At 40.8% G+C, this 14,751-nt stretch overlaps 3 protein-coding genes across 3 annotated transcripts; 2 read left to right on the forward strand and 1 right to left on the reverse strand.

The window, feature by feature from the left end:
• Positions 1 to 244: 244 nt before the first annotated feature.
• JR316_0001703 (uncharacterized protein) lies at positions 245 to 5,926 on the reverse strand (the record flags this gene model as incomplete). Its single annotated transcript, XM_047887503.1, has 16 exons — positions 245 to 285; positions 336 to 431; positions 485 to 1,087; positions 1,148 to 1,332; positions 1,457 to 1,931; positions 1,982 to 2,258; positions 2,316 to 3,526; positions 3,580 to 3,645; positions 3,709 to 3,892; positions 3,947 to 4,103; positions 4,152 to 4,480; positions 4,576 to 4,842; positions 4,916 to 5,040; positions 5,087 to 5,155; positions 5,819 to 5,843; positions 5,915 to 5,926. 16 exons carry the CDS (start codon positions 5,924 to 5,926, stop codon positions 245 to 247), a joined length of 4,122 nt encoding a protein of 1,373 aa, XP_047752426.1.
• Positions 5,927 to 11,805: 5,879 nt separating this feature from the next.
• On the forward strand, positions 11,806 to 12,713 carry JR316_0001704 (Dual specificity protein kinase lkh1; the record flags this gene model as incomplete). The annotated part of the gene is made up of 4 exons (XM_047887504.1): positions 11,806 to 11,836; positions 11,879 to 12,022; positions 12,078 to 12,364; positions 12,708 to 12,713. 4 exons carry the CDS (start codon positions 11,806 to 11,808, stop codon positions 12,711 to 12,713), a joined length of 468 nt encoding a protein of 155 aa, XP_047752427.1.
• A 787-nt stretch (positions 12,714 to 13,500) lies between these two features.
• On the forward strand, positions 13,501 to 14,479 carry JR316_0001705 (uncharacterized protein; the record flags this gene model as incomplete). Its single annotated transcript, XM_047887505.1, has 5 exons — positions 13,501 to 13,511; positions 13,813 to 13,942; positions 13,998 to 14,087; positions 14,150 to 14,206; positions 14,261 to 14,479. The coding sequence occupies 5 exons, from the start codon at positions 13,501 to 13,503 to the stop codon at positions 14,477 to 14,479; spliced, it is 507 nt and encodes a 168-aa protein (XP_047752428.1).
• Between the last annotated feature and the right edge of the window lie 272 nt (positions 14,480 to 14,751).

The following is a 14,751-nucleotide window of genomic DNA, read 5'->3' on the forward strand; positions in this document are numbered from 1 at the left end:
CCCCGCACTTCCCTCGCTTCCCTCGCTTACCCTGCAAGGTAAATTCTGTATGCCCGATTATGCTCTAAACACATTTCTGGGTTTTATTTTTATTTTTTTTTTATTTTATTTTACTTTTTTTTTTTTTGAGTCTTGATTAGACGAAACATGTTTGGCTAACAGGTTTCCGACAGATGGTACATCAACCGATGGAAATGATCATATATATGGAAATTACAATGTTATGATATATACACAATACGAACTAGTAACGAGGCTTTTTGGAAGGATGGGATCGTTCGAATTCTAACGAGAGTGAGCGTCACAACGTAAACAAGGCTTTACGGACCACTTACTTGTGTTTTCAACCCTCTCCAACTTGACTTTGAGACCATTGGTGTATATCATATCTCTCATACTTGCACCGAGACGCATGAGCTCCTTTGGTGTCCCTAGATTATAGCATAGTCAGTGCCTGGTAGACATTGGGCGATGGTTCACTCACTTAATTGATCCGAGTATTCGTTGGTATTGTTACACTCAACAAGGCAAATCACAGCTAGTTTAAGCATTGGCCGGGCTGGTATAGATGGTACACTTTGTCCGATTTCGTCGTTAATGAGTTTGTTGAGTTCACCATTACAAGCGCCCAGTACCTGGACTTTGAGGAGAGCTTCGGTACAAAAAGGGGCACCGTGTACTCCGTTGCTAGTCGCCTCCTGGGTGTATGACATGATTGTACGGGCATAATGGCGAATCATCATGTTATGAAATTGTTTTGCTGATGCTTTGGACCGCCTTTCCTGATTATCGCCATACGAATTGAGGTAATGAATCAATTTTGTGCGTTTGCACAGCCAATCTAGGATAACTATGGCTTGACCGCAAGCGAACATGCAAGCCTTACGCTGTTCGTCGTTCAGAGCATTAACATCCCACATGATCCATTGAGTAAGTTGCTGCGGAGTTTTGGGACTCTGTATTTGGTCGGGGTTGCGATAAGTATCGTAATCGAGAACGTTCGCGAATAGCATGTAAATGCATAAAGCCAGCATGTTCGTATATCCAGTCTGTGTATCACATAGTGGGATATGACCTTCATGTACATCTGTAGGCAGATTAAAGACAAAAAGGATATATATTGTAAGATATGAAAAAAGAACCATACCAGTCGGGTCCCTGTCACCTTCAATTAACGTCTTATAGAACCAATTCATGATCTGCTGCAAGAAGAACCGGGCCGTCGGTCGATTAGTGTTTGCTGCTTTATCTCCGGCAACGAAATTGTGAATGATTCCTGTCAGTGTGTTTTCTAGACAAGCAGAAGAGTAGAAGTGACCCCCTAGACAGATACTAGGGGAGATGGAATATATTATATACAGAGTGTTTGCTCTCATGAATCTGTTTCGGGTGCGTAGCGTTAATAATCAAACCCTCGAGGCTATAACCAATAGATAATGTGTTCAATAATACTCACAGCTCTGATTGGGGATCAAGTACTATAGCTTCATATATCCAGTCGGTATGATGTTCTGGTGCGTCATAATCTAGAAAGTCTCCCAAAAACAATCGTTGGTTGGAAGGAAGATCACGGTCGGGGTGCCTGGGTCGCATTGTAATGCACAGATTGAGTCCATGTGTAGGCTTAATGACAGTGCAGAACCCATTAGGACTGATACGTGCTTCTGAAAACGCGCCTTCTGTGGATACTAAACCCCATGATATATCACCAAAAGGCGGTGGAGTTTTGTACTTCCAGCTACCTGCTGTAGCACGCAGAGCATGTCCATCAGTGCTCAAATCGAAGGAATTAGCACCTGAAAATGGTAACGGGATGTTATGAGTATTCAGAATTTTGCCATGGTGATCCGGTGTTCGCGCTGCCTGAACAACCTGAAGGAGTGTTCCGCGTTTGATCCTGTCAGTACGGTGAGACGAATCCACGGACAGATCTACAGACGATTAACGGAAAAGAAATCAGACACATGACAGCTCGACTTACCCTCGATCGATCGAGCAGACGTGATATCCCCTATATCGTGTCTTACGCTACGGTAAAAGAGGTTCGGGTCAGGATCCACGAAAGACGTATTGCGAAATATAACAATGTTTCGTTCAGCGAAGTCATCTAGGCTCGGTTGGGGATGCCGATGATCACGATAATTGATTACCATAAAACACGATTCATCTGGGCGTGCTATATGCATTGGAAGTCCGTCAATGTAGTCAGCTTCGACCATAGCCAAGAATCTATGAATATTATCCAATTCGTCTTGACTCTGGAGTGGTATAAATTAAATATGAAATGAGAAAAATGTATGATGTCAACAACTTACATGAGCGACTGGTCGAAAAGTTTTTTGGGTACCGATTGCATTGAAACAAACCCACTCCACTGTGCTCCAGAACTTCTTTGGTGTGCTGACAACATCAAGGTCGATTTTGGAATCAAATAAATCAACGTCGATGTAGTCGTTTTCGTCATTATCAGATGGACCACCTGATGAGTCCACTTCAGACGGCGAGATATTGACAGGTTTCCTGTTGCGTTTCTTTTTATTCTTTCTTTGATTAGCCTTTGGTGTCGTGGCTTTACCCGATGTTTGAGTATGTGATGATACGGGTATGTCCTTCGACGCGATGACTTCGTTTGGCGAATGGTCTTTTTGTCCCTCGTTTTGCTCTTGATCTTGAACCACCTCTGACCCCCGGTCTTCCGATATACCCGATGGTTTGTCATGATCGAGACATCCTCCAACTCCGTGCTTAACTACGTTGGCCATTGAAGTTTCTGTCACATCGGCTTTTGAACCCGAACCATCCTCCATGTCGACGTCATTGTCGTTTCGATTCAGTTCGTCTGTCGAGATCCCATGAGTCTGTTTGTCGACGCTGTCGTTATCGCCATTATCCAGGGGCAGCTGTAAGGGCCGTGAAGTACATGATGTATCTGTCAGACTCGGCTTGTCGATGACCATGGACATGTCGACTGGTTGTTGATCAGCCAGTGTATCGTCTTTCTCCACCTCAGGCTGTGTAATTCTTTCTATTGTCCTTGAATCCATGTCGCGATCGATGTATAGTTCGTCTGTCGGGAAGGGTTTCTCAGCAGTCACGGTTGGACGTTGACCCCCTGTCGCATCGTCCCTCTCCTCTTCATGCTGTGTATTCCTTTCACTTGTTTCCGAATCCAGTCTAGGATCGATGTGTAGGCCGTTTGCCAGCGAAGTCTTGTTGACGGATACGGACATATTGTTTAGATATTGAGCTGCGGATGCGTTGTCGCTCTTCTTCTCATACTGAATTATACTGTATGTTTTTTCCGTTATTTCAGAGTTTGTTGCATGATCGAAGGGTTTGTGGGTGGCCGTCAACGCGTGGTCTGGAGGTTGAGTGGTCGTCGTTTCATTGTACTCTTTAACTGGAACAAGTACCTTACCTAATTTCCCCGGGTTTACTTCATGGTCGTCATCGCCTTCCGCATCTATATCCGAGTTATGACCAGCACTAGTAAGGTCGCGGGGGTGTATAGGTTGATGCTGGTTTACTTTGAAACGTATAAAACTCGTACACTTTACGTAGACCAGATTCTTTACGTACTAATTGATTCATTGCTCTCTGAATGATGCTCAGTATCATTGGTATTGTTCTGTACCGTAGTATTGGCTGATGCATGTTCAATTTTGAGTCCAACTTGCTCGAGGGAGATTTAACATATATGTGACTTACGTCTGAAAAAGTTATACGCATGATCTTCTGGATTTATTTGCTCGCATTTCACCCAACATTTCGATGAAACAAGTTGTCGCAATTCTGAATATATATCACAATTTTGATTTGCGATAATCCTCCAAATTTCCATTTCTAGTTCCAATAGAGCAGGAGGACGATGATTCCCGAGCGCTTTCGACGCCTACAACAACATCGTTAATCGAATATATATTATGAGATCGCAGATTACACTGACTTTAAGCAATTGTTCCCGATCACATTTCCGGGAATACCACGATGTGTTTGAGAAAAGAAGAATGGGAGATATGAATAGAGCGATATGAAGTGGAATCTTTAAATGTGAGGGTGTAATCTCTGAGAGAAACGATGCGGCATCGGGATGACCGCTTGCACTAGAGTCTGTTTAGTAGCCTGGTTCAGTGAATGGTTTTAGTACTTACTAAAGATTGACAAAAGTACTCGTGTCAGTTGGGATGTCTGGCAGTACTACTTCGTCATCCTTAACACCGCGCATTGCCAACAGGACTTGGTAATGCAATGAGGCACAGTACACATTTCCAACGATTTTCCCTAAAACGCTCTTAAAATGGTTGCGCGCTAGACATAATAAAAGTGTCGCTTCTGGGGATCCATCCTGGGCAAGCTGTGTAGAAGAAGCGTTGCTAATACTAGCCGTTGTCAGTCTCTTGTGGGCTTTAGGTTCTTCTCTGATAATGCGCTTCTTGGCAGCGCGAAGTAGGCTAGGCCAATCCTTCAAATCGTCGATAATCTATCATTACTTTGGTAATTAATAACCCAAACATGTTTGATTTCATTGCGATGTACCTTGAGCCTGGAAAATGTTTCTGTTGTCACACTGCTAACCTGTGGCTCATTCCGAGGTACGGTGATAGATATCGACGGTCCGAAATACTCTGGCTTCAGAGTTATGATATCGAGTAACCGGTATATCGCAAACAAGCTTCCCGTCTGCTCCCATACGGACGAGGTTACGCAGGGCGTCTCTGAGATGATATCACGAAGGCCGGTCGAAGGTAGCCTGTACTGGATAGCTGCTCGCATACCCGATGAAGGAGCATCATATTTGCAAAATATCCAATCCTCGTATCGTCGGAGGAAGTGTATCATCCTCTATGTATGTATGAAAAGTTTTAGTCAGTGATATAAGTAACGAGAAGTGCATATGAGTTCTAAACGAACGTACACATAGTGGATGCGATCCCGTAAACAGTGCTTCCAACTTCTCCCAAAGGATTCGTGTTTCAAATGGGAAATTGGTAACCTCATCAGCATGAGTACGGGCATTCGGTGGCAGGGTCAAATGTTGCACTGGAAAACATGAATTTTTGAGACTTTGTGATTATTGGACACTTACTTTGTTGAGATGTTTCAAATCGACGAGGATTCTCAGAAAATTTGTAATGTTTCACGTCAAATGTGTTGACTAGAACGTGTATACACAACAACGAGTTGTACTACTTTTCCGATGTTACTGTGTTTGGCGTAGAAAATCTCATTAGGATAACACACACGCGACAAAGAGTGAAGAAATCAAAATGTCTTTTTTCTTGTTTTAGATTACTATAGGGCAGGTTCCTTGTCAACAGTCACGGGACGTTCAAAGTACAATGTGACGTCATCGGCTATATCAATTCTTATTCTTATTGCGACTGGTGATAGCAACGCTGGCCGAGCGCAAGGAAAAGTACGTGTCTGAAAAAGACGGAATTGACGATAATTATAAGTATACAATATACTCTTTTTCGATGGCTTTGATGGCCCAAGATTTTCTACTAATACTTTATTTATACTTACTTCAAGTTGTCTTATACGGAGTTTGACGTCTCGTTGTAACTTCGTCCAGTGCATAGAAATACCATTAACAATTGGATAAAGTCGCAGAGTGGATAGATATTGCATGAGTGTTGAATATTAATCTAACATAACACCAATCAAAGAGTTCTCCGAGACTGTTCAGTGTACTAATCCGTGTATACATAATATATGTTCGTGAATGAAGCTATCTATGTCCGGCTATAAGTTTTGATAAATGGGTCAAATGGTATATCAAAGTCCCTCGTTCCATAGCACTGGTTTACCGATTTACATTTTATAGTCGTAGGATGGCCTGACTACAGAAAAATAGCATAGACATTCCGTGAATTACTCAAGTCACGAGGAGCCTCGAAAATCACCCACTTACATCAGCAGACATGTTTGGTTTGATGCGTTCCCAGGACCTATGGCCTTGCTGTAAAGGCTACCCACTGTCTTAATTAAGGATGTTATGACTAGAACTTTGAAATAATTCAATTTGAGTTAAACGCTTTATCTTTCGGTCAGTTTTGTACAGTATCACGGATTATGTAGTGACAATCCAACAAAACATATATTTTTTTATTAGCAGAGAATTTTACTAGGTTTGAACCTGGCGTCATAAAATGATAACAGGTGGGTCCGTGGTGATACTCGGTGTAATCTGCTTCCTTTTCAGTATCCGAGTCGCATCTAAAACAGTTCAATTCACACGGAAGCTACATCGCCTATGGCGTAATATACAACCTACCAAGAATTGTCCTTTAAACGCAACGCGGAAAAACCGTTTTGCAGTTATAAACAACATACTCAGAACTAGAGTGTTTATTAAACTGACATGCCTCGTTGTCTAATTCCATTCTACCTAAAGACAAATATGAACAATTATGGCTCTAGCACCACACCACGATACGTGGTTCTCATTGCACAACGGAATACCTCTGCTTAGAAAAAGAAGTGTGATGCTAATAAGGACTAAGGTGTACTGCATTATTTAAGTTTTTTTTTTTACCCTCGATTGTGATGAGGTACAACCCCGTAAATGGAGATAATAATGTATGGTGACTCGTGAGAGAAAATGATTCATTAGAAGACGCATACAAGTGTGTTTTACCGTGAGGTCGTCGACACCTACAATAAATATTAATCAACAACAAACGTTGTATCCGATTACTTCCAACTCAATCACTCGTGGATCAATTGTGGATACGCGCACACCTCCCTGTCTACACATTTGTTTGTGTTGCTATACCTCACTTTAACACAGTTACAAAAGTCTATTGTTTGGCATATATATGCATACTATAGCCTCTTACTCAGAAAATCTGTGACCTGTAAAAACTGGACATAACCATCGGTTAGTATTATATTAATTCTCAATTTTGCTGTCAGAAAGATATGCAGATTCGTAAACATTATAGCATCTAACAATAATGTGACTATTGCTAATATAATTCTATCTTATAGAAACATGCATTCATGTAATGCGACCCAACGCACAATAGAAACAATTTTCATCAATCAGCTTAGGAGAATTTGACCTATTATCCATGGAGATATTATGCCTGGATTACTATCGGAGACATTGTTGACAACTACTACCTATGTCATTTTCTGCACTAAGCCATTTAGTTACATGTGTCATGTAAACCAAATAATACCGGTAAACATCCGTTATAATCGTAAATCTAGAAGTATTTAAACAAATCTGTGAAGAACGTCCAATAATATTGGGAAAACCAGCTATAAGCTCCTCTTCAGCGCATCTAAAATCTCTTCTAATGAAGTTACAATCTTGCTTCTTTCTTTCTGCAGAAGACACAGACACCTCCCATGCTTTTACCCAAACAAACCAATCATCATTTACTCTCAATGCCCCGAAAAACGTCTTCAAAAATTTGTTAAACTTATTGAAAGTGGCTAGCAAGTTATCCAAGCAAAAGACGTCTGCCACTGGCATCTGTAACTTGGTCTCAATTCAACAACTGCAAAGTGCTCAAAACTCACTTGAAATTCACAACTTTGTATCACCGTCTACTGCTGGACACACGCACCTTTTTGATCGACATCCTTTCGTTGCTGAGCCGTGGTGGAAAATACAAGAGAACGACTATCTTCATCTAGCAGACGACTCTCTTGTTGTGGAGTTAGGGTCGGGTACAACTAGTAAGTCTGTCTTGTTTTATTGTGGCCCGTTTAAGCGTACTGACAACCTGTTTATCCGATTTTTCTAGAGATTCATCTCGAGTATCTTCGAAATTGATCAATTTTAATCAACAACCACGCATACTTGGCTTTTTGATATTAACTTTACTTGTTATCTTACTTACTTTTCGACATTCCTTTTATGTATGGTAGCACTACAAAACTGTGTACCCTCCACTGTCCTTAAATATCATAAATGTTTAACCACGTCTATTCAACAAAAACAACGGTCTGTAGACTATGAGACCAGGGGAAGCTCTCCACTTGCGGGGCACTGTGGATTCAAGGAGAAAATTTGCATCAAATAAGTCGCGCTTCCAAATTTGGACCAAAGTTTATTCCCGGGAAGGGCATAAGAGCGTTTTGAGTGCCAAAAACAGATACACTAGTATAAAAAAGACTATAAGAAACAGGCTTAGAAAGCTGTAGAATTTTTTTGTGTCTTTTTTTCTCCTTTTGGTTCTGTGGGTGAGAAAGTGACCTACATGGGAAGGTCAGCACGGGGCAGGTTGCGCCGGGAGCTCCCTGACTGTCCGGTTTCACGGATTTGAGACAAAAATTTTGGGTCCGGCGGGTGATGCTTCTAGGGTGGCTTCCCAGGGCCTTAACTATTGAGGGATGACTTGTCAAACTAGTCACTGTCCATGTCATCTTATGAGTCTATACAACATGACCAGAGGGAATGGTTGGGAAGTGTTTCGCACAAGAGCTTCGTGAGAATCACTGGTGCGTATCATGTCCGGAACTGTATGTAGTAACAAACTGTTCATAGTGCCATCACATTCTTGTGTCTTCTCCTATCTGGATTCTGTTACTCTTAGTTACTCTATGTCAAACCCGTTCTTGTTTCTTTTTCGTGTCTTATTACTCTTTTTCACATTGATATGTTGTAACGTCGTGTCTTGTTGTTGTGATTACTTCATCATCCTCTTTTACATTACTACGTTGCTATAACGCCTTGCAATACCATGGTATTGGTTATTCCACAGGTAAAGCACTGGCATAATCGAGGAGAATTAAACTGATTTGATTCAAGTTTTATAGCCTAGTATTCTTCTCAATTTTCCTGTTTGTGGGTCCTGATCCGCGTTTCTGAAATTTAATCATTGGATTGAGATTATATCGTCCACCTCAAATGATATACTAAACATTCAATTTGTGTCTCCTTTGTGTTTATTGACGTCTGGTACAGTAAAGTATTGAAGTCTGAGAATATCTGCTGATCCTAGTCTGTCGCGTGGATCGAGACGGGTCATATTCTCAATTACATCGTGTAGTTTGTCGTCTTCGATTAATCCCTGATGTTCGAAAACGTATTCAGATGTACCCCGTTTTCAATTTTTTTTTTTTTTTTTTTTTTTTTTTGATAAATATACCTTACCCTTAATGAATTGGAATCGTCTCCAATGTCTCTAATCGATTCTGAGATACAAGGGGATGTATCGTGAGGTGCTGGATCAGAGTATCTGAATATGTTACTGTATGATATCCTTATCTGTGTCATGAGACCGCTTGGGAAGGGTCCTAGGATAGCGTCGTATAGAAGGGTCTTGTTGTGCTTATAATGCGATGACCTGGCACAAGGAGGGAAAAGGGATGTGCGGGTGAATATCTCAGTTATTACGCAACCCAACGAGAAGATGTCACTAGGTTTGCCTATCGTCATATCTAGTAAATTTCACGAAATCAGTGAATAATCACGCCTCATAATTATGTATAATTAGCACTATAGACCATTTCCGGTGGTGCGTATTGTTCTGTGAGGTTTGATAGATGTGTCTCCGGAGTAGTGTATCCATAAAACGAAAGTCGTATTTTAGTTGTCACCAGTACTCTCTAGTCGTCGACAATCGACAATGAATTGTAGGTTTGCTTTTGTAGGATACGACTTACTCGTGTATTGAATTGACCGACAAAATCATACCATGCTTCCTCGGTTACATTGCTATTGACGAATTCGATGTTTTCGGGTGTTATGTCTCTGTGTGCGATGCTGTGCGTATGGATGCCTAATGAATCTTTAGTTTGTGAATGGTACATCATTGAGTTCTTAACAACTTTCGATTGCCTGTAACAGTTGGAAGGTGATCTCCTTTTTGTGTCGTTTGGATAAGTAAATCTCCGAGTCTGACAAGATATCCCGCAGTGTTCTTGTCGGTGCCTCGAATACCAGATAATAGTAAATTTTATCACGATAGTCTTCGATTAAACTAGATAATCTAAGAGATATTCAATTTGTGTGAGATACAGAATATTGTCATGTTCACTTACTTTCCGTTGCTTTCTCATACGCTTTGGAACCAATGGCATTCGGTGGCCATTCCTATGTCCGAGACTCTGGACCGGCACACTGTTTTAATTATTTTGATCGTTCTGTCCGCATTCTCCTTTGCCTGTACCAGTTGGAATGGTCTGCCTTCCCTTAGTATCTGTTTTACTGTATTTGAATAACACAGTATCAGATTCGATAATACATGTTACATTTCCAGTTGAAATTCGTGGTACTTACACCGACCACATAGAACTTTATTCTGTGTGAACCTGTATTTATCGGTTTTAAGTAGTACATCTCAACGATTCTCTGGTTGCGATACATACCTTGGAGGAGCGTTGACAGTCCATAGTATTTCTGGCATAGATACTCTTTTGTGTAATATGCAAGTCACGATGGGTACATCCTGATGTTATATACTTTCAAAATTGTTTATCGAGCTCAGATGAACACTGATAGGTAATTAATATCGTCCTGATATGATGCTTCAGAGTTCGTAATGCATACGCGACTTTCTTGGCTTTATGCTCGTATGTCACGAAACACTGTAGTAAGTTAGGATGGGATATAGTTCATTTGAACGTATTACATGATAGAGATTAGTTGATATGGAGCTGACATTTAAAAGTGACGTACACTAGAAGTAAACGATATCACAACAGATGTGATATCAGCGTGACAATCCGGTTGGTGACTGAGTCGCAAAAATACACCGAATATCGATGATTGAAAGTACATGTACGATAGTGTATGACCTTACAAAATCTTCGTATAGTGATCTATATAAACACAAATACAGTTATGTAGTACGGTGGTAATTTTGCTTGTGATTTGCCATGCTCTTCTGTTCTGGTAAGGCAGGATTGACTTCACGCTCTAGTGATCGTCCCTTGACTAAATCAAATTTACAAATCTGATGTGCGACTCGTAACATCGGTCACGGGTTGATTTGACATATAGTCATCAAGGTGACGTGTTTAACTGTTGGTGTGACCGATGAAGTAAAAATGTCCTGTGGTTATAATGACAGAAGTTTTCTGGGAAGAAGTATAAATTAACAGTTTTCTGATTATCCTACATTTTCGCGTGGTATGGGCGATACACAATCATCCGGTGGTTCTGAAAGATTCGTGTATGTATTTCAATGTTTATCGTTTATGTATCTGATCTAGTTTTAGATCGGCGAATGTCCAACTGAACGATGTGATAGCAGACAACTGTAAGTTACTGCTTTTTCTGTATAGTGTCGTCGTCACCTGAATTTTTTTACGAGATGTTGCTATTAAGTTAATAAATTCCGGGTCCTCTGGAGAGGTATGGCAATGTGAAAGTAGAAGCTGTGACCGTGTCGTTGCGATCAAAGTTATGTACACTGTTGGTGAGAGTGTACGTGCTGTACGCGCTGCGCACGTCTCTGCGTTGGTAAAAGATTCTTCGTCTCTCGATGCCGGGTAATTTTTACTTTGTCTTTGAGTTGATTGGGTTACTTACTACAAGTCAGTTTTATTTGTGGCTTAACGGATACTATCATTCACCTTCGTCATCCGTGTCTCGTATTCAATCTGTATGGTATGAACATCAAGGAAACGATAACACGGGAAAGTGTACTTCCCCTCCCCCTGTTCCAAATCAAAGCTATAATGTGGCAGGTCTGTAATGGCATTGCATGTGGGTATTTTCGGTTTTGTGATGAGACTGTTACTCAAGATGTTGATGTTCGTGTATATACAGTTCTACATAATACGTTGGATATAGCGCATACGGATATTAAGCCCGAAAATATAGTTCTTGTTGACGATCAAATGACAGTTGTTACCGATATTAGTCCAGACGGTGCTTTTTATAATAAAGTGCGTTTCCCTTTTTGTTGGTTAGGTCGGCTACCGTGCTTAGATGTGAAGAGCGTCTTGTCTAACATACAGATCAAGATAATCGATCTTGAGGATTCTGTCACAGGCCCTCGTAACATTCATTTTGTTCCTGGTACAATTGGTTATCGTGCACCAGAAGTATATGGTGGTGAGTGCAGTTTTCATGTATAATCCTTACATTCTCAATATTTATATTGCTACAGGTGTTGGCTGGAGCTTCCCTGTGGACGTCTTTGCAATTGGCTGCTTAACATTTGAAATTTTCACTGGTTTGTCATTGTTTCCGAAGACCGATGATATTCGGGAGTATTTTTTCTGTCTGGAGAGGCTTGCGGGGCAATTTACCCCGAGTCAAGCTCAGGATGTTAGCGATATGCACCCTGCAGTATTCCGTACTAAAACCAAGGTTCCGAAGGTCCGTGGTGCTGCGATCAATACCAAAGTTCGCAACAAGTTGTTGCGGCATGTGGCAGACGTCAAATGGTTCAAAGTGTGTTACCTCAAGTGTTAGTATATTGTTATTCGCATTTAATTGTATGTGTCAGAAATCAATCAACCAATCAGACGCGATAGAGTTCATTTCTATGTGTACCGCAGTTGACCCTCACCGCAGACTCACTATCGAGTCAGCTCTCCGTCATCGGTTCTTCGTAAAATTTTATCGCGTTAAGTTGACCTAGACTACTTCCCTGATGTATATAACCTAAATGGTAACATTTCGTTGTCTTCTACAGTATACTCCTGTCTTCTTTTTCTCGTTGTCATTTTTCTGGATTTTTGATACTGTTTGCGTGTCGTGTTAATGAATTCTATGACTTTGGTTGGCTCTCCAGAATTAGTCGATTTATTGGTCTCTACTTGGTTTTTGTCTGGTTCTATTTGCGTTCAATTCTGCGTATGGTTTGGTGTATTACTGTTTTACGTACCTCGCTTTTCTGAATCTGAAACGGTGCTCTGTGGAATCCTTTCTGGTTTATCAAAGACACTACTCGATGACTCGGGATTTATGTACGGTACACGTAAAACGTTTGCGGTAGATTGGATGTATTCCGATCTTCTGGTCGACTTGGTATCAATTCGGTCCTGCACTGTCTTTGTGTTTTCTCCGCCCTCTGGATATTTCTCACATGAGCAGCATGAACGACCTTATATAGTGAAAAACATAAGAAGTTGATCCTGTTTGTGATGTGTTGTACATACGAGCTTTGAAATGGTCACTGAACTGGGATGGAATCGGTAGTATGATGATATCGTTTTCTTCTCGAGGAAAAAGTCTACAGGACGGAATGCATTCGGAGAACATTATGGTTGAAAGTTAGTGTGTCTATTTTTGTATTAGTCTCGCTTAATGTTCACTGGAAAACTTATTATTACTGATCAGACAGACTCTCGTGAGGTCGATGGTCGGCTATGTTGCCGCGACATATTATACCAAAAGAGTTGACCTATGTTACTTTTTTTGATTATAGTTTGGCTGTTGTCGATACGACCCTGACCAAGATTCGAGACTCCGTAGGGAGCGGGTTTCAAAGAAAACTTTGAAGACTGCGCCGGGTGTCATATAGTAGCTACGTAGATGGATACTAGCAGTGACATTGACATTGTATTACGAGGCTTTTTCTTTGTATGTCTTTAACGTGAGTAAGTCTTATACTATCGTTTTCACGTAATGACATTCATTCCATTGCTTTGTTAATATTGTGTACGTTTGACTGATATAGTAATATGATCTCGATAATTATGATATATAAAGTTGGTGCACACGTAGAATGAATTCAAAACATTCCTTGTTCGTGGTAGTATTATGTCTGTTCAACACGCTCAAGGCGATATGTACGTCGAACTCCCATTGACTTGTGATCCATGTTTTTTTTTTTTCTCTCTCTTTTTAATTTTCTTTTGTCGCTCTCTGACTTACGATTCACTTGACTATTATAGTCCCTCATTTCGGCTGTTGGATGAACAAGAACTTCAGGCGCAGCACGAGAGCGATTTTATATTTGTCGCGCAGAGGCGGGCGTTCACTGCCTTTCTAAACTCTTTTGGTAAGAGTGTAACCAAACGACCCGTGAGTTCGTTATATTTTTACTGTTCTTCCAGTTTCCAATTGAATGAATATATAGGTTCGTCTACGCTTCGCGCCTTATTCTGTTGCGTTGAATACATTCCATGGAGATAATCCAAGTAACAATAAACAAGGACGTGATTTCTGTGTACGTTATAGTTATTGTCAGTATAGCGACTCGTTTTATTTACCAATGACTTTTTTTTTCAGGTGTCGTCTACACAATCTAAAAGTGTGAATCCCAATCTATCTCTTCCCTCTGATACAGTATGTTCTTGTGTTAATTATTAGTGTCGATAATTTACAACATTTCATTTCTAGGTTTTTCCTGTATTCAGTAAGGATAATGGGAATGCACGCGACACGTTATCGCAGACTACCAAAATAAACACAAAGCCCGTCCTCGGTTCACTATCGACAGCTTCGAACCCAGAGATCCAATTTTTTACAGCCACATCACCGGAGCTAGAGCACCCCGTAAACAAACAAATACAACTTGTACTTCGATTAAAATGGACATTTTTTCCAATGTTTATATAAATTTAAACACGAAAGTTGCCGAACTATTACGGTTTTGCCATAAATCTGGGTCAGTTATTCATTCTGAGGGTACCTACCTCAACCGTCCCAGAGCACCCAACGAAGAAGGCTTGTGCCGATCTGTCAGTTTCGTTAGTGACATGAGCCACTTACCTTTCGTATCTGAGATGCATTTCAATGGCCCTGTTGATACAGACGTTACCAGAGTCGCCAAAGACCTGGTGATTTTTCAACCAGGTCTTGACGTTGATCCTGGAATGGCTTCAGTCTCG

Source organism: Psilocybe cubensis, chromosome 2 (genome assembly GCF_017499595.1).
Source record: "Psilocybe cubensis strain MGC-MH-2018 chromosome 2, whole genome shotgun sequence".
Classification (NCBI taxonomy): Eukaryota; Fungi; Basidiomycota; class Agaricomycetes; order Agaricales; family Agrocybaceae; genus Psilocybe; species Psilocybe cubensis.